Raw genomic sequence first — 25,827 nt, forward strand, 5'->3', positions numbered from 1 at the left:
CCATTTATCAGTAGTGATGGGGCAGCCAATTACCGTATATACTCGCGTATAAGCCGAGTTTTTCAGCCCAAAAAAAGGGCTGAAAAAAGCCAACTTGGCTTATACACGGGTCAATACGGTAGGGGAGGGGAGGGGGGAGAGAGGGGGAACTTACCGCCGCCGCCCCGCGCGCCTTTTCTGCGGCCTGGGAGCAGCCAGCGGGGCCTTCCTGCGCGCAGGCAGGCCCCGCGGCCGCCCCCGCTGCCGGCCCCCGCGCCTTTTCTGCGACCTGGGAGCAGCCAGCGGGGCCTTCCTGAGCGCAGGCAGGCCCCGCGGCTGCCCCCGCGCCTTTTCTGCCGCCGCCTCCAGCTGATCAGCGGGCCTCGTCCTCCCGGTGAGTAAGGGGTTCAGGGGCTCTTCTCCCTCCCCCCTAGGGTGACGCTGGGGTCAGGGTGGGTGTGGAGGGCCTGGGAGGCCGGGCGGGAGGGCGACCTGGGGCAGGGGCATTGTGTAAGCCGACCCTCGGCTTATACGTGGGTGCCTAATTTTTCCCCATTTTTGGGGTGAAATTAGGCACCTCGGCTTATACGCGGGTCGGCTTATACATGAGTATATACGGTAATCAACTGGCTGTTGGGCTTATCGCAACCTGTTTATGAATGTTCTCAGGAACACTCTACTTGCAACCATCAGAAGAAAACTCCCAGTCGATGAGGTATCAGGGGTAAGTTGTCTTTTGACTTCCTGCTGGGGAAAATTTGCACTGTACCCAGCAAGGTTTTTTGGGGAGGTGGTGGTGGTGGTGGAATCAGGAGCTGACTCCCAGCTGATCAGCTGGAAGTCCACTTCTGAACAAGCACTCTGGAAACTCTGCTGCCTCCCAGACTTGCTCAGAAGCAGTAAATTGTGTGTGTGTGTGATCAGAAGTCCAGCTGATCTCCCATTCCTTCTTTTCATCCAAAGCTGTTGGCTTGGGCTGCACAGACAGCGAGAGATACGAGCTCTTTCTCTTCCCTTTTGCAATGAGCACACATAAACATGAACACATGAAGCTTCCTTATACTGAATCGGTCCACCTGACTATCACAGGCAGAATTGTCTACTCAGACTGGCAGCGGCTTTCCAGAGTCTCAGGTATAGGTCTTTCACATCACCTACAACCTTTGAACCTGGGAACAAGCAAGCCAAGCCAAGCAGATGCTCTATCACTGAGCTACAGCCCCTCTCCAATGTAGAGATTAAAAGCATCGTATCTGTCCCTCCCCAGTTTGGTGGGGAGGGGAGGAGAGACATGAGCTATGCCCACCCTCCTTTATGCAATGCAGTGATAAAAAGCATTGCTTCTGCCCCTGCCCTTTTGCAGCTTCACTGTGTAGCTATTTTGCTGGGGGGGATAAAAACCTGGTCCCACAGCTGATCCCCTGATCAGGCAGTTGTAAACTTGTTTAGCAGCTGTTCAAGTTGCTCAATGAAATCCAAGCAAATCCTTGATTGGCTCACAGTCTGATGGTGAGTGTTGAACAAGGTAAGTTCACTGCCAAACTGTGAGATGCCTCTCTTTAAAGAGAATCTCTCTCAGTCTTCAGAGATAAGAACAACAATAATCATTCCAGCCACTTGGCACTCATCACAACTATTTGATTTACATACAGTGCAACCCTCCAGTCTCACTCCACTGATTTAATGGATTAGATTGCTGGCAAACTTAAAAAAACAGAGAACCTTTTATCTCTTTGTCACGTTACTTCGTTTCTTACCATATCTGCTAATTGAGGTCCGTGAGATGCTGGCAGAAGCAGGAATGTTGTAGGAAGAGGTTTGCTTGGGGACAAGAGCCACTACAGAGCGATCAGACACCTGGGTGGAAGAAAAGGACAAAAAGAATAAGTAAGCAAATGGAACACCTTGCAAGGAAGTTCTGTACTACAAGATATTCACAGAGTTCAGCTAGCCAAAAACATTGACAGTTATAAATTTTTCAATTCAGACTTGGCAGAAACATATGGAATGACATGCGGTGTTGGAAGACCAAGGGGGAAAAAAGGGATATATTTCCCTGTTGGCCTGTTCTGCCCCTAAAGAAAAGGACTGACAAATGAGAAGACATATTGAAGGCATTCTTGGCCATTTTGATTTAGGATTACATTTGATCCAATAAAAATGAAGATTCCCAAGAATTGTAGCAAACCAATTAAAGCAATAACGCACAGGGAATAAAACAGCTATAATAATGTTATGGACCATAAAACATTCCTATTAAACCATTTTTTATTTTAACCATTTTTATGAACTTTAAAAGTTTGATTTACAGCTGAACAAGTCATAAAATCATCTTTTGGGATCTTAAATTGTGAGTCCCACAACTGCACCAAAAAGAAGGAGGGGGGATTAAAATTGGGGAAGTCAAACTATAAATGAACATTAACACTAACGAGATTTTGTTATAGCAGGTTTTAGTGGTAGCATTTAATTTTACCCACCCTATAAATCAGGGAGTTACGAAGTTTTTAAACTTATCTTCATTAACAGACCTTAACATCTCTGAGATTTGTACTAACAGCCTCCGAGTGTTGAACAGTTGTGAGAATTGAAATGGCAGATTCTTTAGGCTGAAAATGCTTTCTGACTTGACTTTGACTTGAGCTTGAGAATGTTGTCTGACTTTACATGGGTCCTCACCACATCAGCTCATCCTATTGCTGGTGTTTAAGTGTTGGCTATTTGTTCATTTTGAAGGTGTTGGACACTTAGGTCTAATCTAGTAAAGAGTGTAAGGTGTACATATGGGATGTATGGGATCTGGCCATTCTGTTGAAGAATATAAGTACCTCAGTTAGTATGTATGGGAGTAAACAATTCCCAAATGTAGCCACCAGGGATAACTATGATATAAACCTGGAACATGGCCGGGGTAGTCACCAGAGATTGAAACTGTATACTTAGAATTTCCAGAAATTTAGTGTATCCTCATATCATTTATATCTATAATATTTCCAATACGACTTTGCAGATTTCCTTTGTTCATTCCTCACATTCTGAGATGATCAGTTCTGCATGTCTTAGCACGTCCTAACACATCTCTTTAAACGAAATAACTCCGCAGTCTCCATTAACATTTAAAATGCTGGGACGAGTCTATTACTCTCTTTCACCATTATTTCCTTCTCACACAAACAAATTCCTAGGATAACTAGTGGTTCCCTTCTCCATGATCTGCATGATCCTGGTGCATTCTTAGCCTCTTCAACCTTTCTGCTGTCCAAGGCTTGACTGAACACTGTATTGGGTCTAGTGTACAGATTTAGCCCCCCTACCAGCCTGCAGCATCCTCCAAAGTTTCATTACAGAACAACTCTAAGAATTGTTAATCTAAAAGTACAGTACGATGCTCCTTTCTGTGAGCCCCACCCCTTCTGTTCACTGCCAGTAAAGTTCACTGTTATGAGAGAAACATTTTAATTTCACAAAATGTTTGTCCTAGCCCAGAGTCTTTGTTTTCTCTTTGGAGAGGCTGAAATGGTAAGCATAGTGATTTTGGAAGGCTTCCTATCACAGAATCTGAGAACCCCTGCTCTAACATTTCCCTCGTATAGCCTGCTTAGCTTTTCACATTGTATTAGGGTTACCAACCTCCAGGTGGGACCTGGAGATCTGGAATTACAACTAATCTCCAGACAACAGAGATCAGTTTCCCAGGAGGAAATGGCTGATTTGGAAGGGGGACTGTATCATGTACTCAATGATCTCCCTCTCCTCACCCCCACCCCGGCCCTATCCCCAAATCTCCAGGAATTTCCCAACCTGGAGCTGGCAACCCTACATTGTATTTCTCTCTGTATAATGGGAATCATCTCTTTTAAAATGATGGTGATTATGATGATTCCAAAGGGGGGGCAGTTCTGATAACTGCTGCAATCAAATGACCATGAGTGCTGTGGCACCTGAGAGATGATCTCAAGTAGTTTCTTATGTATGAAATCCCAAACCACAATAAATCAGTTGGACTTAGGATACCACAGCTCTTTTCTTTACTCGTTTCATTACTATACCGTGCAGAAGTGCCTTCCATTCCTTCATCCTGCTTGCCTTCAAGACACATAATTGTTGCAATTTGTACCTTCAACATTCCCAGGCCTCAGCCCACAGCTTCACTCACAGGGGTGACGAGAGAATTCATAAGGCGATAAAAGCTTAATCTACCAATAGTACACAGTGTAGTAAGCTACAAAAAGCTCTTACTGCACAACGGCGAATAATTACTAATGCATGGAGGCATGTGAAGCCCTTCATTATGTTATTATTTTATAAAGTTATTTATTATTATTAACAATAAGGCCTAGCATGACATGCAGGAAGAATGGGATATTTATATTTGGCAAACACAACACTTTGTTCCTCTGATGGTTCCCCCCCTCCACCTTCTTTTAGCCAATTTATAAATCTCTAGAAGGAACGATCAGCAATCATATTATTTGCTTAGGATGTTATTAGCTGCTACTTTTGTCTAATTCCAGTGGTTGGAATACAAAAGGCAGTTCACACACAAAAGCAATCACTCCCAGGCTTTTGAAACTCTAGGTAGTTTCTTCAGAGCTGTAGTTAACCAAAAGAAAGAGATCCCCCCACCCCCTGCACAGCCCTCCAAGCAGGGCTAGACCAGTATTTCAAATTATTAGCCAACAATATCCCATTTACATACGCCAGGGAAACTGTCAAACACCTCCGAACTTTCCATCCATGTTTCCAAGACTTAGGCAGATCTGTCAGATAAAATAGCCTCTGATGCAAGACGGATACTTTTCTCCATTCCATCCCACACATATCCCTCCAAACCTATATCCCAAAGATATAGGAGAAATGGATGGGCATCTTCGTTTTGATCACAATTCAAGTAAGTCCAGATAGTTAATGTTTAATGGGGCTGCAGCAGAATGCAGGTTGGGCTATATGGTTGTACAGCATGTCCTGTTTCTTGCTAGAATCACATAACACTATAACACATGGAAAGGAAATCACAAAACAATTTTTGTTAGCAGTACCCCACCAACAGATGGGCTCCATGTGAGGACCAAAGTTTATACTACATGAAAGATCCACAGCAGCATCTCCTGACGTTATCTTTAACATTAAAGAGCAGCTGCAAAGGGAATGGGGTTGTGATGCCGAGTGAAAGCCTTATTGTAACTCCCCCCATTCCATTTCTGTACACTATTAGTAGGGACAGTCTGGGAGGCAAAAATGACCCATATAACTGCCTGTACTGAATCAGACTATTGGTCTATCAAGGTCAGTATTGTTTACTCTGGACTGGCAGCAGCTCTCCAGTGTCTCAGGTACAGATTTTCACCTATTTACCTGATCCTTTTAATGGGAGATGCCAGGGATTGAACCTGACATCTTCTGCATGCCAAGCAGATGCTCTACCACTGAGCCATGACCCCCCCTAAAAAGGGTCCCTGTCCCCCAGTGGGGAAGTATGAGGGAGGGAGGTAAATCAGGCTTGCCCCCCATCATGAGGACTAGTAACTCACGGTGGTGACAGTGGCTGGGGCCACTGTTTCCGATTAGCCTTGAATAGGGTGAGAACCAGCAGTTTGTGGCAGTGGCTCCTGCACACCTCGCATGGGGCAGGGAGCAGCAGCTCACGGAAGCTCCTGCCCACCCACCCTGTGCAAAATGAGGGCACATGCTTGCGGAGGTGGCGGCTCCTGCCTGCCTCACACAGGGCTGCCCTGTGCAAGGTGAGTGTCTCCTCACTTGGAGGAAGGGTAGTCTTGGAGGGGGTGGCCCCACAGATCATTGGCACATCAGGGCTTTTCCCAGAAAGCTCAATGGCCAATCCACCCAACTGTGGTTACCCTAACATTAGGGTTACCAGGTTCCTCTTTGCCACCGGTGTGAGGTTTTTGGGGCGGAGCCTGAGGAGGGCGGGGTTTGAGGAAGGGAGGGACTTTGATGCCATAGGGTCCAGTTGTCAAAGCAGCCATTTTCCCAAGGTGAACTGATCTCTATCAGCTGGAGATCAATTGTAATAGCAGGAGATCTCCTGCTAGTACCTGGAGGTTGGCAACCCTACCTAACATGGGTACCAGTCTTTCCTATGTATTAGCTAAAAAGGGTGGATTTCTGTTGGGGAAATAGCCTGGGAAGAAAAAAAATGATGTAGTTGGTTCTATTTGTGCCTGTTGTGTTTACAGTCTCTTTCTTTTGGTCAACTATGGTCCTGAAGAAATTATAGACCTCCCATGTAACATGTAATTTGGTTCTCAGTATGGGTTCCACCTGCCAGTTCTACACTTGTGTCTTTAAACTATGCCCCATTCATACTCATTAGCCCCTTTTGTTTTGGACCTGCCCCAAGCCCCCATGGTTCATTTCACAGAAAAAGCAGCTGTGATTCTGTTGAGTTTCTTCCTAATTCTTATTTTTTTAATCATCATGTGAGGAAACAACAAAAAAGATTGGCTAACTTTTATATTTATGTTAAGGGGATTCGAACACTGAGAAAGAGCCACTTGATAAGGCATCTGGGTTTCATTTTCTGTATTGCTCATTCTTCCCTGTCTTTAATTTATAATTGGAAATAGTTTTCTAATCTCTCTTTCTGCTTTCCATTGACGTGGTTTGCTGCCTTGGAATTAACCTTACACATGCAATTATATACTGTTCAATGCTAAATTGAGAGCAAGTCATTTTTTCTTACAAAAAAGACGCATTTGTGAAAACTATATTTTCCCCCTCCAATCATCTTGAGTATTTCGATCTGTTTTCAGAACACTTACATTTTTTAGCTTTATTTTTTGCAATTGGTAATACATAGCGTATGTTTGAAAGGACTCCTAATCTGCAATGAATTGGCATCCTGGGGGATGCTGATCCTTAGAAAGAGTAAATGGGAATTTAGTGGGTTTCTATTGTCTGGGGCTTAACAATACATGATGTGGTGTTTGGATTGCATCTGTATTCAGAGGGCTGTTCCATTAGAAAAGTTTCTACAGGCTTTTGCACGTATGAGCACAAAATGCTGCCTTATGCAGAACCAAACCATTGGTCCATCTTGCCTAGTTGTCAAAGTTCTCCTCTCAGGCAGGAAAAGGCCTTTCCCAATACCTGTTACCTTTTATCCTTGAGCTGGAGATGCAAAAGATTAAACACAGGGGCTTCTGCATGAAAAGCATTTGCTGCCCTACTGAAATATGGGCCCACCCCAAAGGAAGGTGTGCCCCATTTTATCATACAATATAAACGTACATATATACGGTAAACATAAGTCTCACAAAAATCTGATACTGAGTTTAGGAGACCTGCAAGGACAAAAATCCTCCTTTCTCCAACAGCTAATGCTGGAGGGAAGTGAAGGAGGAGGGCGCGGAGGTGGGAGAGAGAGGGGTTGGGAAGGAGGTGCCGCCGTTGCTGCTCCGTCTATTATGCTGGGGCTCCTGGCTGCAGACTGGTGCTGGAGGAAAGCTGAGGGAGGGGGGAGAGAGTCGTGGGTCCCATAGGGTGGCTGCTGCCCTTCTTTTGTTTGTCCCTGTCCTCTCTCCCCATGCATTCAATTCTTTGAACGTGAGATTCGAAAGAGTGAGATAGGACCGGGACAAACAAAAGCGAAATCAGCCATGTGTTAATGGCCAAAGCAGCTTAGAACATGGTTTTCCCCTCTTCCATCTTTCCCCAACAATCCTGTGGGATAGGTCATGTTGAGAGTATGTGATGGTAGAAGTGGGGATTCAAACCTGGGTTTCCCAGTATTCTAGTCCAATACTTCAGCCACTACATCATGCCAGCTCTCAGTGCTGAATCCAGGTTTAGTTTTGGAGGTCCTGCAAACCACAGGGACCAAATTTTGGAGGCTGAAAAGGAGTTATACCTTGGGAAAGGTGGAAACTGTTCCAATAGCTGAATATCTATCACTCATAGTACTTTGGATCAGCTCCGTGTTTCTACTGCTAACAATGAACTAAACAATTGAGGGATTGGTGTTGTAAAGTACTGCATAGGCCTGAAATGTGGTCAATAAAGTAGGAGAAAAATGGAGGACCACCAAATTTATTCATGAGTTTTTTAAAGTACATATTCTGCTACATAGCCTATTTAGGTCCACAGAGAGATTCACAACATAAGAATAAAAAAATACAGCAAAATCAAATATAGTAATACATCCAGTTAGAATTAACCATTAATATAAAAAACATATTAAGCAGAAGCTTTTTTTGCATACCACCATGGTTCCAAGCCCAAGGGAATTGTGGAGAACTAGCAAATCATTTATGACTATGTAACTGGTCACAGGGAGGGTCCATGGGCCCCATGCTGTGAGATCTTTGAGTGGAAACTGACCTGTTGATAAAGAGACTTGGTATAGTCTTTTGATAAAGAGAAGAGACTTGGACCAAGGCCCCGTGTGAGAGTACATGGGGAGAGGGGTTGCATGGAAAGAGTTACTGGCTAAGGTAATCAAGATCAATGGATATAAACCCAGCACTTCAAGATGATAACTGGTACTTATGGTAGTGGCTGCTGCCTAAGATTTCTGTAGGAGTGCTTGGTCTAGGAGAATTCCCAGACGGGTCTTTCACAGCAACAATATTTGTTTGCTGTAAGTGCTTGACTGTTTCAAGTGGAAAGAAATTCTCGTTCCTTGCAACAATAAATTTCCATCAATTCAGCTCTGTATAGTAAACAGGGGGCACACAACTACCACCTAAGATAATATTTATGTTCATTGAACTTCCCAATCTGAACTTTCTATTACTAAAATGAACATTTTATAACAAAGATTACAACTGGAAAGGATATTACTGAAACCAAAAAGAAAATTTGTGGAGAACGAATTCAAATTACTGAAAGTTTTTGCACAATAACAACTTTGACAAGGTTTCTGATGCAGAAAGGGCCAGCTTCTTTTTGCATATTAATCTCTGTTTGGGCTGCTTTATTATCTGGTATATGCTGAGAACAGAATATGCACATTCGGCAGCAAATTATTGTTTTTTCATACTCAGGAAATGGAAACAACTATTACTGTCAGTGGGGGCAACAGGATGATTAACTTTAAAGACAATCCGAGAGTACAGCAGAATACTAGCATCCCGGAACGCTTGCCCCAGGCACGCTCCTGCACACAGGCCCTCACAGAGAGGCTGCTGTTATGGCATGGCTCCTTCATTTGTACAAGGAAAGAAATTACATTTTAGATACAATCCTAGCACGGTGGGTGATAATGCTGGCTGTATAATAATGCTAAAACTCTCCAAATTATCAAAGGGATTTGGATACTGGATTCCTAATCATTTTAAATGGAAACTGAGTAGAGATTTTTAAAGTGAAAGGAATTTGTGCTTTTTAGTCACTTTAACTGCTTGTGAAAATCCCCTCCACTCCCTTTAATGACAGCTGAGGTGGCTTTATAACATCTTAGCCCATATGTATTATCCCACTCTGCAAACCAAGGACTACGACTTCATAAAAAAACAAAACCCTGTAGAGAATATATTGAGTTTTGACAGGCAATAAACATTCAAACTCTACTTAGTGCCATGAAGCTAAATGGAAAGCCTTGGGCCAGACATGATCTTTCTTAACCTACCTCACAGGGTATTTGCAAGGATGGAAGTGCACTTTACACCTTGAAAAATACCACTGAAACAATTACTAACAATTAGGATGACATAGCTCCTTATGGTTTTAATTCTAGGAAATGCTTCCAACAAATTAAAAAACGTATACCACGTTCTTGGCCAAACAAGAATATGGTTTGGATTTTTACTCTGTCTCACTTATTTCCCCTCCATAAAGGTCTGCCCCATCTCAAACAACAATTGTACATAGAGATCTCATGTCTCAAAATATCCTTTTTTTAGGTGGTCAAGAGGATGCCTCCTCCTTTTTTTCCACCAGCAGAAAAGCTGATTGAATCTGACCCTATATCAAGAATTGCAGAAATTTCTTAGCATTCCCATGACTGACTCATTGTGAATTGTGGGCAAAGTCTTCCTTCTGTTATGATTTTCAGGAACGACTTGTAGAAGCGCTCCTACAGAAACTGTACCACTGATAGCAACCCTGAGGCCATTCTGGCACATTAGCACAAATTCCCAGCTCCAGAACACATATGGCCTGTGCAATTTTCACAGCTAAGTGCCATCACGCTGTTGGCTACGGAAGATATATCTGCACAATCGTAAGATATCCAGAATGAGTTATAACATCTTGCTATGTCCATCCTGCTCAGAAAAGCACAGATAATTCCTCCTCGCGCTGCAGCCAAAATGGTAACGACAGCACAAAAGTCCAGGATGCTATGCCACGGACACAGCCTGAAGTGAATCCCATTATGGCCTGGAATCAAACTATAAGCACCAGTCCTTAATGAGACTCCACTGCACTTAATGGCATTAGCCTAGGATAGAGAGCTGTATCAGAGCTTGAACAAGGAGGACCACACTGTCTAACAGCTTCCTCAGGCGATCAATCTGTTTAAAAAGTACCTATTCTATTGTTGTTGAAATCCAAACATCTTCCCCCTTGCCAGCGTCCCTGTCGCAAGGAAATAACATTGTTTGCTGCAATTACTGCAATGTTTTATCCCAGGGAAAGTGCCATTTTCCCCCCAGCAAGCGCCCCGATTTCAAAAGCGAGTGCTGCTGTGTGAACTGGAGTTGTGTGATTGTCATGGTCACCAATTGGAGCACGGTGATGAACAATACAACAGCTTGCCATGCTGCTTTGTGATCTTTTTAAAAAATTCCTTTTTTTCATCCCCCCCCAATTGATTAGAGGCTTGGCGCCCTTCGCTGTACTGTTTCATTGTGGAATGCCCAGGCAGCTCTATAAAAAAACAAAAAAGGAAGAAAAATGGCAAAACTACCCGCTTCCTTACAGCAGTGCCCCACCAGTTCATAGATCAGTTTTTACTTTCCTTCTGTATTTAGTTCTATGGGAGATGTACCCCCTCTCCAGCGCACAGTTCCCCAAACCTAAAAATAACAAGAACTGTGAACAGACTATCTTGCCTCCCCTCCAGCTCCCCGTGTATTACAAAGGAACAGGATATAGTGCCACCGATTGCTGTATCAGGGCTAACACAAGCAGTAAAAAAACAAAAACATCTGGGTACATCTGGAGATGCTTCCCCAAAGCTCTACAGGATACAGGGATAACACATAAAATAAGCTATCACTCTCTGCTTCTTGCCAGGGAAGAACTGTGGCTGTTACCACACTAGGTATTCCCAGCAATGTATCAAGAATTTGAAAATGTTAGAAAAAGCATCGCTTTAAAAGGGTTTTTGGAAGCCACGGCTAAAAAATGGTTGGAAGACGTCTTCACAGCTAAAGGGGCCAAACAAAGAGCGAACAGTATTTTTCACAGGGTTCCCAATCAGCCTCTCACTGAGATACTGGTTAGTCACAGACTTGCTTAGTGTCAGAGATGTAAGTACATCAGGCCACCCTCTGAGCATTTTCCCTCCGTAAAGATTTGGATGATTAAAGAGTCCAATGGGGCAAAGAGCTGAAGACAAAGAGTTGACCTACCTATCAACAAGCTTCTGCTTATGAGTCTCCTTCTTTACCCCAAGGAAAAATTAATGCAGCTGAGACACAATCAGCGACTCACAAACACAATCAGTGTGTTTATTGGGCCTTACAGCGCAAGTAAAAGAGAATAAAGATAAACTTCTCTTCTAATATGGTTGCGGACTGCTCTATCAGATAAGAGCTGAACTGTGAAACACCACCCCACCTCAAAAACCTGAAATTACTGTCTCTGGGCTGTGGGTGGCTAAATACTGAGATTGGTAGAGGTCACCAAAATGGTTGTATGATTAAACGTAAGGCAAATCAAAAGTAGAAAAACTTCCCTGAAGGAGTAACTGGAGGACAAAGTGTTTTGTTTGAGAAGCTACTGCACCCAAGGTAATCAATATAGACTTTGTGGATCAAAAGGACTAATAATATCCATTGGTATGATCTCCTGGTCTGATGCACACCTAATAAAAATCATCCACCCGTATTCCACTAAATTCAAAGCATCTAGCTGAGAAGAATAAACATCCCACCCTTTCTGGATAAATAATTGGCAAAATTGCTAACTGGGAGGTTCAGGTGAGTATGAATGAAAAGTTCACAGGGAGAGATGATAAAGGACATCAGATTTCTGATGCAACTCATCTCCTGTTTGGAATTCTGTTCACTTAGGACTCATGCGGTTCCATTCCAATACACCCATTTCCTGTGTAGAACCCCAGACTTGGCCAAGCCAATGGGCTTGGCTGTCCATTCATACTTTTAAAACTACAGCACAGCAACATTAACACCTTTCCAGATGGTGCACCTTTTCTTGTTTACACTTGTTTAGAACAATGTAATCCATATAGCAAAGTAAGGGGAGAATGCAACTTCAGTAAGCTGCTGAAAGTCAGACTGGTTCTGTGGCCGAGCAGGGAACTGAGCCCAGTTTTTCTTGGTATGGAAACCGTGCATATGCAATGGGCCAGTCGTCCTAAACTGAGCTGTACAAAGGCCTTGTCTGTGAATCAGTGGAAAACCAATTGCCTGTACAGTCTGATATCCTGCGACATTTGTTCTGACTATTGCTCCATTCAGCTGCGTAATCTGCAGCCCATGGCAGATTCCGCCTCCCCCTCGGTGCTGCATTCCTCTGTCACTTTCCAGCCCTAGTTCTCTGAAATGGCAGCTACTACATGGGCTTTCACATCCTTAATGCTAGGAGCTCAGCTCCTCTGCATATGCTGTCTGTTTTGCAAACATGACTGGCATTTTTAATTTAGTCAATTTTCAGCTCTGCTTGTTCCTGTGAGATGTATGTCAGAGCTATTTTCCCTTTTAATACGTGAACACACTGAACTATTCTGATTTATCATAAGAATGCAACCCTCCCTGCTTGTCTTGTTAGAAGAGCTGCTGCAGAATTAAATGCTGTTTTTGCTTTGCCTTCTGCTTAGCTGACTGCTGCAGGTTACATGCTAGGTTTTGCTTGCTTACCTGATAATGAATCAGGGTGTTTAACCGCTTCCAGTCACCCTCAATCTTGGTGGTGATATCTTCATCCTGAAGGACCACACGTGCTATTCGGCCCTGACGCCACTCTGTTGAGCAAGCAAGAGTATATAAGGCACTCAAGGACACAAAAATAGATTTCTCAATAGGAAATGACTTCTAAGAACATGAAAAGAAGAAGAGTTGGTTTTTATATACCGATTTATATGCCAAGATCTCTTTCTGTCTCTGTCTTGGACATTTCAGCATATATTTAAATTTAGGACTTTTTTGTTCTCTGAAGTGGGTTGAAATCTTCTCCTTTTCAGTTGTGCACAAGTACAGTTGATACTTTTATTATAGCTTGGCTCCATGCAACTGAAATACAACTAACCCTAAAGTTGTAAAGGCAGTGAGATTTCTGTATGTCTATCATATCGAAGTTGCAGAAACCAGTTTGCCTTCATGCACTCGAATGGAAGGCTTCCTAAAGGGGCTTTGCAAAATTGGTCTGTGAGTTGTATGATAATCTCAAAAGGCTACACATTTTAGGGACAGCAAAGGAAGGCAATATCTGATTTAACAGGCTCAAACACTGGATTAGCTTTTGAATTATTTCCCCAACCTTCCATATTAGGTTAAACATATATAAATATATGATATATGTACAGTGCCGGATTTACGTATAAGCTAAACAAGCTATAGCTTAGGGCCCCACTCTCTTGGCCCCCCCAAAAAAATTTAAAGAAAAAAAAAACCTGGATGTACATTTCCAAAATATAAGATAAAAAACAAATAAAATAAAACCTACATACAGCAACAGTGTTTTGTGTTGTGTAGGCTCCTATGATGTAAGTAATGGGCCCCGCCAGCTAGCCTGCTCCCTAAAATATCACTGGTTTTATCCCTAAAATATCAATTACTTTGATAAAATACATATTTTGTTATGTGCAAATGGCTTTAGATACCTATTAGGTCCATAAATTACCATATAGCATATATTCAACACAAAAAACAGCAACAATTTGTTGTTGACAAAGGACAGCTGGACATATAAAGGGCCCTATTACCTTCAATAGCTTAGGGCCTCATCAAACCTAATTCCGGCCCTGTATATGTACAGGAACTATAATCTGTACATATATTTTAACACATATTTGTTATAAACATATAGAAATTGCAATTATGCTGGCGAACAGAGAAAAACAATTAAAAAACAGTAGTGTAATACTTTTATTAAGGCCAGCTAAAACTGCTTTCACTCACACAGGATAATGCACTTTAGCAATCGTTTGCAACACAACCTGTGTAAATCCAGTTGCCAATGATCACTAAAGTGTATTGAAAGTGCATTATTCAACGTTTGTGAAAGCAGCCTAAAACAGCACAGAGGAGTAAGGAACTAAGCAGAACTCTTTTTCAGGCCAAAAATTAAACAAAAGAAAACACAAATAAAGAAGTGGAAGAGAAAAGGATCTCCCACTCTTTTTTAAATCTTACCATTCAACCTGAAGAAGAGTTGGTTTTTATATGCTGACTTTCTCTTCCACTTAAGGAAGAATCAAACCGGCTTACAATCACCTTCCCTTCTTCTCCCCACAACAGACACCCTGTGAGGTGGGTGGGGCCGAGAGAGCTCTAAGAGAGCTAACTAGCCCAAGGTTACTCAGCAGGCTTCACGTGAAGCTATGAGAAATCAAACCCAGTTCACCAGATCAGCATCCGCCGCTCCAAATTCTGTTGGCCACTACTTTGCTATGTTTACTTATTCCTAATCTGCTTGAGCTCCTGTCTGCTTGGCTCACATTCTGCTCACCACTTGAGAGCAGATAGTCAACTTTTCATCAGGCAGTTTCATTGTTCATTGGTAGCTCCAGTCTATTTAGAGGGTTAATTTCCATATTTTCAAACAGTACAATACAGTGCTAGACATGTTCTTAGATCTCCCAGGCCTTCCAATGATTTAAAGAAGAGTGAGTAAACCACAGCTATTTATAAATAGTGTATTAAAAAAAGTCTTGCCATTTGATGTTTATCGAAGGCAGTGTTATTTTGTGCATGTAAATTCTCACACAGCCCTATGGGTGCTGCAGTCCCCCTCCCCAGCATCATTTACTTTCTGGACTTAACCATCCCTGATCATTGGAGATAATTGATTTCACCAACTGTGCAGGCACAAAAGCACCTGCAAGGTAGAGGGAAATGAAGCTCCACCAACATTGCTACTGTGCAGCTGCAATTCTGTTTATCATGCTGTTCAAGCAAACAACAAGGAAAGCAGTAAGTCAAGGAGATCTGACACTCACTTCATGAGTGATTTCAGCTGTTGACAATGGTGCGTTTGCCCACTGAACATAGGGTTGCCAACCTTCAGGTGGTGGCTGGAGATCTCCAGCTATTACAACTGATTTCCAGGCTACAGAGATCAGTTCACCTGAAGAAAATGGCTACTTTGGAAGGTGGACTCTATGGCATTATACCCCATTGAAGTCTCTCCCCTCCCCAAACCCCGTCCTCCTCAGCCTTCACTTCCAGCATCTTCAGGTTATTTCCTAATCCAGAGCTGGCAACTCCAGCTGAACATCTTCACAACACACTTCTCAACATCCCTAATCCTAATCAATGTTTTACTCTACTTTGATCAAAATATGAACCATTGTCTCCTTGAATATGGTAAACATCTCAAAAGGAAATCCTGGCATCATTCCCTCTCCCCCAAACCCTCTCCTTTTTCATAAGACAAGGACGCTCCTACCTAAATCCATATCAACAGCTCGTGGCCTTTGTGAGTATGGGACATTTTTATATACTGCATCCAGAATCTTCTCTTTGACCTGAGTGATTGTATCGCAGTTGAGCACCTTCACAGGAATCTCAGGACTGTTCTCATTGTCGGGATTCACACAGTTTAAGATCTAGAAAAGGGAGATATGAATAATATCAAACTGATTCCAGCAAAAAAAAAAAAAAAAATACCAACCAACATTTTTATCATAATGTGGAGGCATTTTTAACCATGTAATCTTCACTAATAGCTACTGAATTCCTACAGTTTAGTGCTATTTAAATTGGGATGCTGACAGTACTGTAAAAAGAGGACAATCACTTGCTGTCTCACAAACAGCACATGGAGGCCCAGGCCTGGGAATATAAGCAGATGACATCCACACCGTTTGGCAAATGTACAGATACTGCAGCCTTTTCTCACTCTGGTGTATGAAAATTAGATATATTATTTCATATGGATTGAACACATAGTCTTTTCAAAAGTCAGGTTTGTCTCTTCAGCTATGAATAAACACCTATCCAATGATACCTCAGTGTCTGAAGTTTTGAGACTGAAGGTGAGACTTAACTTAAAGTAATTTATGCCTATGTCCAGCTGGTACTTAACCAAAGATTCAAGAGGATTTGTCCTATCTCTGAAAGTGGTCAATTAGTATAAAACAGTAAGAATCATTTTTCTATTAATTTTATTCACAGTGATGTTCCATTCTACCTGGCAAGGACTTCCCCTTGTTTCCTCAAGAAGCCTGTCTGCTTGATTATGCTCAGAGTTGGCCACAATAGGATGATTCACCCTGAAAAAGGTCTATTGTACTATTGACTGAAAGAAGAGTTGGTTTTCATATGCCGACTTTCTCTACCACTTAAGGAAGACTCAAACCAGCTTACATTCACCTTCCCTCCCCCTCCCCACAACAGACACCCTGTGAGATAGGTGGAGCTGAGAGAGCTCTTAATAGAACTGTACTTGCCCAAACTGGCTTCATGTGTAGGAGCGGGGAAACAAATCCAGTCCTCCAGATTAGAATCCACCGCTCCAAACCATCTCTCTTAACCACCACACCACGCAGGCTCTCCAGAAGAGGAGGAAACTTGCCACCTAACATTCCTGCCCAACCCATGTCCTGCCTGGGGTCTAGTACATTATACATTCACTATGTCAGTTGATGGCTAGTGGCACAGCATAAGCTGTTTAGGTAAAACACCCACTCACTAGAGTTTTGTATTCAATCTGTTGCCGGATCAGCTTGTCCTCACTCAGGGAATAACGAGCCTCCCCTGTAATAGCATCGATAGGGCCTTTCTCCATCTGTTGCTTGATGGCACAGTACAGCATAAAAAGTGGCTCTCCAGCACATTCCTGTTTGACATAGAACATAAGAGGACACAGGCATGGGTAAAGGCAGAGCTCATCTGAGGTAGATAAATTGTGGCAGACAAGCTTAATTTTAAAACAGCTGCACAACTTTAATTTTTGTATTTATCTAGCCTGTCTCCACACTGTCCTGATGATGACTCCTTGATCTGGCTTTACAAGAAATTTGAAAGGCTAAGCCCTGACCTGTATAGCCCAGGCTAGCCTGATCTCTTCAGATCGCAGAAGCTAAGCAAGGTCGACCCTGGCAAGTAATTGGATGGGAAACCTCCAAGGAATACCAGGGTCATGACGCGGAGGCAGGCAATGGCAAACCACCTCTGAATGTCTCTTGTCTTGAAAACTCCACCAGGGGTTGTCATAAGTCAGATGAGACTTGACGGCAAATAAATAAATAATCAACAAGAACCATTACCATGAGCAAAGGAAAAGGATCCAGTTTGATGTGACAGACTCTCTCTTACCTTTAGGAATTTATGGAGAAGGAAAGCAAACCAGTTAGTCAACATCTTCTCAGCCACTGACTCCGTCCTGGAAATAGAGGAAAAGATTTGATTAAAAAATAGAGAACACTTGAACATCATTATCCCCATAAAAGAGTATTACAGAGAGGCAGAAAAATAAAGCAGCTGATTGGAGTAGTTTAACTTCTTTTACCTCCTGTAATAAATCAACTAACATTAGATCTCTGATCTCCCTCCTCTATATTTTCTACAACAGGGCACTAGACTACAGCCAAGGCACCAATGCAGTACAAAAGTATGGACAACAGCACTGAGTGGGAGAGTCAAACAATGTGAAATTTTTATCATATAACATCTGTAAATCTTCTGAATTTATTTCTTAGTGAAACAATGAAAAAAGTACATCAGTAGACACTACATAAGAAACAGAAATTAATTTGCTGTTAAAAAAATCATAAATATAGACCCTACAGTAGATTTTAAATAGCAAACTGTTAGTAAGGGCAAAATTTAATTTGAAACTACCATGAGTATCTGTTGTGATACCGATAGCCACATATGTTGTATGGAATTCCCAATAAAGAGGTAAATTACAACCTCTCAAAAGAGAAGGAAGGTGTGCAGCTTGTTTTCTTAGGATTTACTTATGCATTTAAATGTTTATACTCTGCCTTTTTCTGAAGACCCATGGCACCTTACAAGTTGCAGTCCCCCATCCCAACAACAACAGTATCAGAAGCACATAATGTCCTACAGTCTCCTGTCTACCACAGATCCCACTATTCCATTAGTACCTCCCAACAGCCCTCTGAAATAATATACCTTTGCATCTCTTGTAAAAAGGCTGAGTCCATATTCACTACTAAACCTTCTACTTAATCTGTTAAAGAGTGCTTAATCCAATCCACGACTGGCAAAACACTACCTGTCACCATTTTTGCCTTCCCAAGCAACACCACTTCCATCTTGCCAGGATCCACATCCAGATTGTTCACCTTGTCAACCACCTGACCACAGTTACAAGGCAATGGCCCAGAACAATCACAAAACCTTCCAAAGGTTTAGATGAAGTCATAGAGAGCTAGATGTCATTAACATACTGACAAAAGCCTACTCTAAAGCAATGGATGTTGTCACTCAATGGTTTAACATACATATTAAAGAGCATAAATGTGAGGACCTGTCAGCTTTTGCTCTGTGTGCTCTCGCCTGGGCTCGTAAAAGCAGTCCAGGCCTTTTGACTTTCTTTGGTTCAGGCGCTGCTACCAGCAGGCCCCAGATTGGAATGTCTCTACCCGCCGTCCTCCTCCCTTGCTCTCCCCGACCCCCTCCCACCAGCTATGGCCTTGGCATGTAGATAGCAGTAACGAGCTTCCTGAGATCTTTTGATGTTCCTGTACCATGCACGATTATCTTGTAGTTCCCATAACATGTACTTGACATCTGCTTTCCTGTAGGGGTTATAATTCTGCCTTTGTGCAATTGCTAGCACTTGCAACTTTGAAACTGTAGGGCCTAGTCTAACCTGAAGCTTTCAATAAAGTACCTTGTTTCTGCACGACCGTCTGAGCAAGTGTTTTTATGGAAACTGCATATTTGTCGCTAAGCTTTTTACAGGGCCGAAGCGACCGCAGATTCTTTGTGGAAAGGTAAACCTGCCCTCCCACCTTGAGTTCCCACCCCGGGGACCGATGTTTATCGGCCTGATCCTTGTATTTGCGCTTTGCCCTTTCCAGGTTTTTCTGTAGCCAGGGCCACGTGGTCTGCACCACTTGTACCCAATCCTGGACCTCCTGTACCCCTTCAAGCTCAGGAGTAATGGTAGGAGAACCAAAGGGCCCAAAGTCCTTTCCATAGACCACATGAAACGGGCTAAAACCTGTGGAGGAATGGGGGGGAATTGCTATAGGCGTATTCAGCAAAAGGTAGTAGATCTACCCAATTGCCTGGTGGTAATTAACATAACACCTTAAATAACATTCTACCACAGCATTGACACGTTCGGTTTGACCATCAGTCTGGGGGTGGTAGGCTGAAGAAAGTCCTTGTTCTTTCACCCCCATGACGTTTAAGAAAGCTCTCCAGAATTTGGCAACGAATTGGGCCCCTCTGTCGGAGAGGACCTTCCTTGGGATCGAATGATGCTTCACCACGTGATTAATAAACAGTTTCGCTAGTTTTTGAGCTGATGGCAGCCCCGCACAAGGAACAAAGTGAACCTGTTTAGAGAATAAGTCCGTTATCACCCACAGTACAGTTTTCCCCCGACTTGGGGGTAGATCAGTGATAAAATCCATGGCGATTACTTCCCAAGGCATGGTCGGGGTCTCCAGAGGCTTTAAGAGACCTGGGGGTTTTCCCATTCGTTTTTTAGCCGTGGCGCAAATGGGGCAGCTGCGCACGAACAACTCAACATCTGCTCTCATACCTGGCCACCAAAATTGACGCCGCAGTAAATGTAGAGATTTAACGAATCCAAAATGTCCTGCAAGTTTGGCCTCGTGGACCATTTTTAACACTTCCTTTCGGAGCACCTCAGGGACATAAAGCTTACCCCCCTGAAACAAAAAGGGACCTTGTCGGTTAAGGTTTGCGGGGAGGATTTGCTGGTCCGCCTCTTTCTGAGAGGCGTCCTGAAGCCGCTGTTGGAAAGCCTCTGGGACACCTTTGAGGGGAGGTAAATCCTGGCGGCGGGACTGGGACCGGGTGGTTACTGAAAGCCCCGAAACTTCTCCTCTCTGTTCTGGGGTAAATAAGGAATCTACAGGCCGGTCAAAGTCATTGCGATATTGGGGGAGCCGAGAGAGAGCATCCGCTAATGAATTGTCCTTCCCTGGCACATGCTTAAGGACAAAACGGAATTTGGCAAAGAATTGCGCCCAACGAACTTGTTTCACGGTAAGCTTTCTAGACCCCTTCAGGGCCTCCTGGTTCTTGTGATCGGTGCAAACCTCAAAAGGAGTCTCTGCCCCTTCCAAGAAATGCCTCCAAATGGTGAGGGCATGTTTAACTGCCGCGGCTTCCTTCTCCCATATGGCCCAGTTGATTTCAGATTGGGAGAATTTTTTTTGAAAAATAGGCACAAGGTTTCAGCTGTCCACTCTCATCCTGTTGCAAAAGAGCCCCCCCCCCCCATGGCAACGTCTGAAGCATCAACCTGGACCACGAAAGGCTTTTCACAATCAGGGTGAGCAAGAACGGGTTCGGACGAGAATAACCGCTTGAGCGTATCGAAAGCCTGCTGGCAGTCCGAAGTCCATTGCTTGGGCCATGTCAAGAATTACCGCATTCATGGCATCCATTCGGTCCAGTAAGTCCTGGCGTTCCTCCTGCCAGCGTTGCCGCTCCTCATCCATCTGGTGGAGTAAAAGGGCTTCCTTACGGGCCGGGTCATCCTCAAAACCATTCCCGGGGACCTTGGTCCTTCGTGCTCGCGCCTCGCTCTGCGGGAGCGACCACCCTCGGGGGGACTCCAGCCAGGTATTCAACCAGGTGGACTTAGGTTTGGTAGCCCTGTCAGAGCCCAAATAGGTTCCACTGGGCGTCTTCCCAGTCGACTTCCCTTCCGAGGGACCCTGGTCGGGCTCTTTGGGTACGGTGCTGTCACTCTTTTCATCTGTATCCCCGTTGCCTGCCATAGCTGTCCGGGGACGGTACAGGAGCAGGTATATGAGGCAGTGACTTGCAACTTAATATGAGGGTTCCCAACCTCCCTGTGCAGTTTCCATAAAAACACTTGCTCAGACGGTCGTGCAGAAACAAGGTACTTTATTGAAAGCTTCAGGTTAGACTAGGCCCTACAGTTTCAAAGTTGCAAGTGCTAGCAATTGCACAAAGGCAGAATTATAACCCCTACAGGAAAGCAGATGTCAAGTACATGTTATGGGAACTACAAGATAATCGTGCATGGTACAGGAACATCAAAAGATCTCAGAAAGCTCGTTACTGCTATCTACATGCCAAGGCCATAGCTGGTGGGAGGGGGTCGGGGAGAGCAAGGGAGGAGGACGGCGGGTAGAGACATTCCAATCTGGGGCCTGCTGGTAGCAGCGCCTGAACCAAAGAAAGTCAAAAGGCCTGGACTGCTTTTACGAGCCCAGGTGAGAGCACACAGAGCAAAAGCGGACAGGTCCTCACAATAAGGAGTATAATAGCCTCCTTTGTAACTCCACAAGCCATCCTAAGCTTCTCCAATGGAAACTCTTTTACTCATATGTACAAGGAAAGAACAAAACAATTGGAGGGCTACCTCTTTTAGGCCTACTATAGACTTCAGCAAATAAAGCAAGACATTATGATTGACTGATAGATATTATGACACCAGCAGATAGATATAATAAAATCAGCTGGGATACACTGTCTTTATCCTTTTACAGATGAAGATCATTCACCAGAAGTGTTAATCCTAATTCCATCTCATAGTTTACCTTGAAACCTGATTGAAACAGGTAAAGGGCAGATTATCATCCAAGAGTGTCTGATATTATTCTACCACCAGCTATTCTATACCTTGCCCGGAAATGGGGAAGAAGACCCTGGTCCATAATTGCCTACATCATTCTTGGCAAAACTGCCTTCTTAAGAAGCCATTTGATCATAGCTTCTCTCTTGCATATTGATAATCTTTGCCAAAGGAATTCTCACATTACCCTTGCATAGTTTAACCAGCCAGTCTATAGATGTCTTTTACAACCCAAACAGCCTGTTGATACCAGCAAGGGAATCAACGAGAAATTGCCCAGAGAATTCTGATTGGTGGATGCCTCTGACACCTTGTATGCCAGATCTGTTCTTAAAATGACCTCTAAATCAGATTACATGAAGTTTATCAGGACAGTCTTGCAAAATTGACACAGCTGTCTTCCAATTCCAACTCTGTCAGGGAGTCAGACCCAAATGCATAATTTGCTGGAACATGCCAGGTGATATGACAGCAGAGAAGAACACTCTAGAGCATGTTCTGTCTGATCTTTGGGCAGCATAGAATTGCATATAGCAATTCTTCCAACAGGCTCTTGTCTTTTGGTTGAACTATGGCAGCTTGGGGGAAGGGGGGGAGAGGGAGAGAGAGAGAGAGAGAGAGAGAGAGAGAGAGAGAGAGAGAGAGAGAGAGAGAATATATTTCTGTACACATACTCCTACGGGTTAGCTGCAGGATTTGGAAGCTAGATGGTCTGACTGTTCATTTACTTAGAAGTAAATCCCACTGTGTTCATTTCCAAGGACATGCGGATAGGATCACAGTATTTATGATTAAGGTTAGCTGGATAGGGCAACATATATGTCTGGTTATGGGCCAGCTATACGCAAGTCATTGTGTCTCATCCTAACCTATCTCACAAGGATTGTTGTGAGGCTAAAATGTTGCTTTGAGTTCCTTGGAGGAAGGGTGGGATACAAAGGGAATACCTAATAATAGTAATCATAAGCTAATGTCAATTTCCTGTATTCAGGATCTCTCAGAGCCTTGCAAATGTGACTGCAATGTGTTCCAAAAAGACAATTAAAAAGGAAAAAGAAACAGTGACTTTAATGCTAAAGTTTATGAATGCTATGTGGCCCCACTCTTAATTTTTGATCATTTGTAATCGGAAAGTCAATCTGCTGCTTTTGTCCTCTGCCCCGCCCCGTCCCCACATTCAGCCAGAAGTAAATGCAGATTGCTCGTGAACTGAGAGTAACAAAGCCCTGCTGACAGCCCATCAGGCAGCCCCTCTGAAGGGGTTGCCTGGTGGAGCTGCAACTCCTCACAAGTGGTGCAAATTATACCCTGTGGTTCAGTAAATCACTGGGATTTGAGGCTGGTGGCAATCAAGGACAGCAGAATGACAATGGTGGGGGAAATTGCAGATTTCTCCAGGCCACACCCAGCACTAGCTCTCCACATTGTACCCAAGATTATCTCTAATTTAAATACAATGGTTCTTAATGATAGTTTTTAATACATGCTCTGCAGGATTGCTGATTTCTCTTTAAAGAGACACCATCTCTTTTCTGGAAACTGACAGGAAGATTTTGAAAGATGCATCAATGAAAGCAATAGAGGTCCTGTTCTCACTACACACTGGGCCAATGCTGTTCAAAGAGAAGCTGCTGAGCAGTGGACAAGATGTTCCATTTATTACTGGCTGTGCCAACTGAATGCATGCTGCAGCTGAATCTTTTATAAATTAAGGAGGTATCTTCTGTACTGTAGCTTCCATAGGTTGTCTTCCATAAGAACTTGGCTGGTGGTAATATCTACCCATATTTTTTGCCACATATCAAACCAGATTGCTGTGGTTATTCTAAACAGTATTTTTCTGGACTGACTTCAAGAAAATGTGTCATGATTTAGCAGGAAGCCTTAGGAGATTAACTGGTCACTAGAGGTACATGCAATGCTTTTTCCCACTTGATCATATATTCATTTATAACTATCAGCTCAGACCATTTTTCAAGTCGTGTTTCATGCATAGATTCTTGCTCCTTGATGAGTGAAAATTAGATTCAAAGGACTGTTCTTTTTAGAGAAAGTGGAGAGGTCATTGTTCAGTGGGAGAGGAAATGATTTGCATGTCTGAGTCCTGGCACCTCTATTTAAAGAACTGCAGACGGCAGGACTAGGAAAGATCTGTGACTGTGGGCCAGTTTGAACATTATTTTTCTTGACACCTCGATTAATTTTCAGGTGCAATAGTGCTAGGCAGGCTCCCATGTTGTACTGATCAAAGTTTAAATCACATTTTGTCATGCTGTGCTCTACCCCTACCCCTCATAAAATGCTGGGCCCAGGAAACCAAATTTAATATGCTGAACAGATTGTTCAAATTTGCTGGGTCTACCTTACTCTGAGTATCTCTACCCTCCTGGGATTGAACAGGTCTTCGTAGAATACTGTCTACTTTAGGAAGGCAAGAAATATTGTTGTGGCCCAAATGGCAGGAAAAGGAGCAGGACTATGCAATCCTATGCACACTTACCTGGAAGTAAGCCCTAATGAACAAAGTGGAACTTACTTATGAGTAAACATGTATAGTATTGAACTGCATGAGACATGGAGAAGAACAGGAAGTTTATTTATCTATTCCTTCCTTCCTTTATATGTGTGTAAAGTGCCATCAAGTTGCAGACAACTTATGGCGACCCAGTAGGGTTTTCAAGGCAAGAGACTAACAGAGGTGATTTGCCATTGCTTTCCTCTGTGTAATGACCCTGGTATTCCTTGGAGGGTTACCATCCAAGTACTAACCTGCTTAGCTTCTGGGATCTGATGAGATCAGGATAGCCTGGGCCATCCAGGTCAGGGCACAGATGCTGCAGAGGATTCACTCAATAAATCAAAGAGAGATTTCTCTGTTGTGCAGCTGTTTTGTAAACCTATGGACCTGTTTACGTATCCTAATAGGGCCCAAATGTATCAATATGCAGCAGAATCTTTCCCCAGTCAAAGTGCCCTTATGTCTCCACCACCAAGCTGCTCTTCCTATGGAAACTAAGACCAGTATTTATTTATCTGGTTGTTAATCAATGTATACATATATTTCTTTGAGTGCTTTCACTATTCCAGTGTGCATCGGTGATAAATAAGGAAAAAGTAATTGCTATATTTTGGTCGTATATACCAATCTGCACAAAATATCTGTGCATGCTGAAGCAGGACAATGTGATATTAGTTTTTAAAGATATAAGAAGTGCTACAGATTTGTACTTTGATCAAGATTAATCTACAAATGATGCTGGAGTTGTGTGTGATTGGAACTCCAGATGTGTTATTTAGTCCTAAAAATAAGCCGTGAGGGAAGGGATGGCCACATGGTTTTGGCGATGAACTGGCTATTATCAGGACTCAGAAAAGAGGCCCTGTAATAGCAAAACAGAACCACATTTAGCTCTTGCAAGTATAGTATTAATGAAGCGACATAACATCTGTCCTACCCACTTGTGTAAACCTTTTACAAAAAAACCCACAAGATTTCATAGAAGTGGGGCACTGTTATGCCTGGAGCCAGAGGACTAAGAGCTGAAGCAAGACACACCCCTTGGGGTGGAGCCTGAGTGAGAGGGTGGACACATGACAATACTGGTAAGTATGTTAAGTTACTTTCAACCCAACCATGTTCTGGGGGTATTATCAGAGGTGCAAAATGAACATAGTAAAAGGCTGTAGTGTTTGCTACTTACAATGCATGCCTGTGTGCAGTTACTCCATTGATTTCAGTGGATTTAGTACGGAGTAAAA

General features: G+C 43.2%; 1 protein-coding gene across 1 annotated transcript in view; it reads right to left on the minus strand.

Annotated features, from left to right (window-relative positions):
- The window catches only part of PLXNA2 (plexin A2), a 451,224-nt gene that overhangs the window by 15,954 nt on the left and 409,443 nt on the right, over positions 1-25,827 (minus strand). Inside the window, exons 22-26 of the mRNA XM_056844100.1 lie at positions 17,607-17,673; positions 16,981-17,127; positions 15,736-15,895; positions 12,987-13,090; positions 1,737-1,836 (exon numbers count right to left, since the gene is read on the minus strand). Of these exons, the coding sequence (XP_056700078.1) occupies positions 1,737-1,836; positions 12,987-13,090; positions 15,736-15,895; positions 16,981-17,127; positions 17,607-17,673 (578 nt within the window). The remainder of the gene's footprint in view (positions 1-1,736; positions 1,837-12,986; positions 13,091-15,735; positions 15,896-16,980; positions 17,128-17,606; positions 17,674-25,827) is intronic.

This window comes from Euleptes europaea, chromosome 2, assembly GCF_029931775.1.
Source record: "Euleptes europaea isolate rEulEur1 chromosome 2, rEulEur1.hap1, whole genome shotgun sequence".
NCBI classification, from domain to species: domain Eukaryota; kingdom Metazoa; phylum Chordata; class Lepidosauria; order Squamata; family Sphaerodactylidae; genus Euleptes; species Euleptes europaea.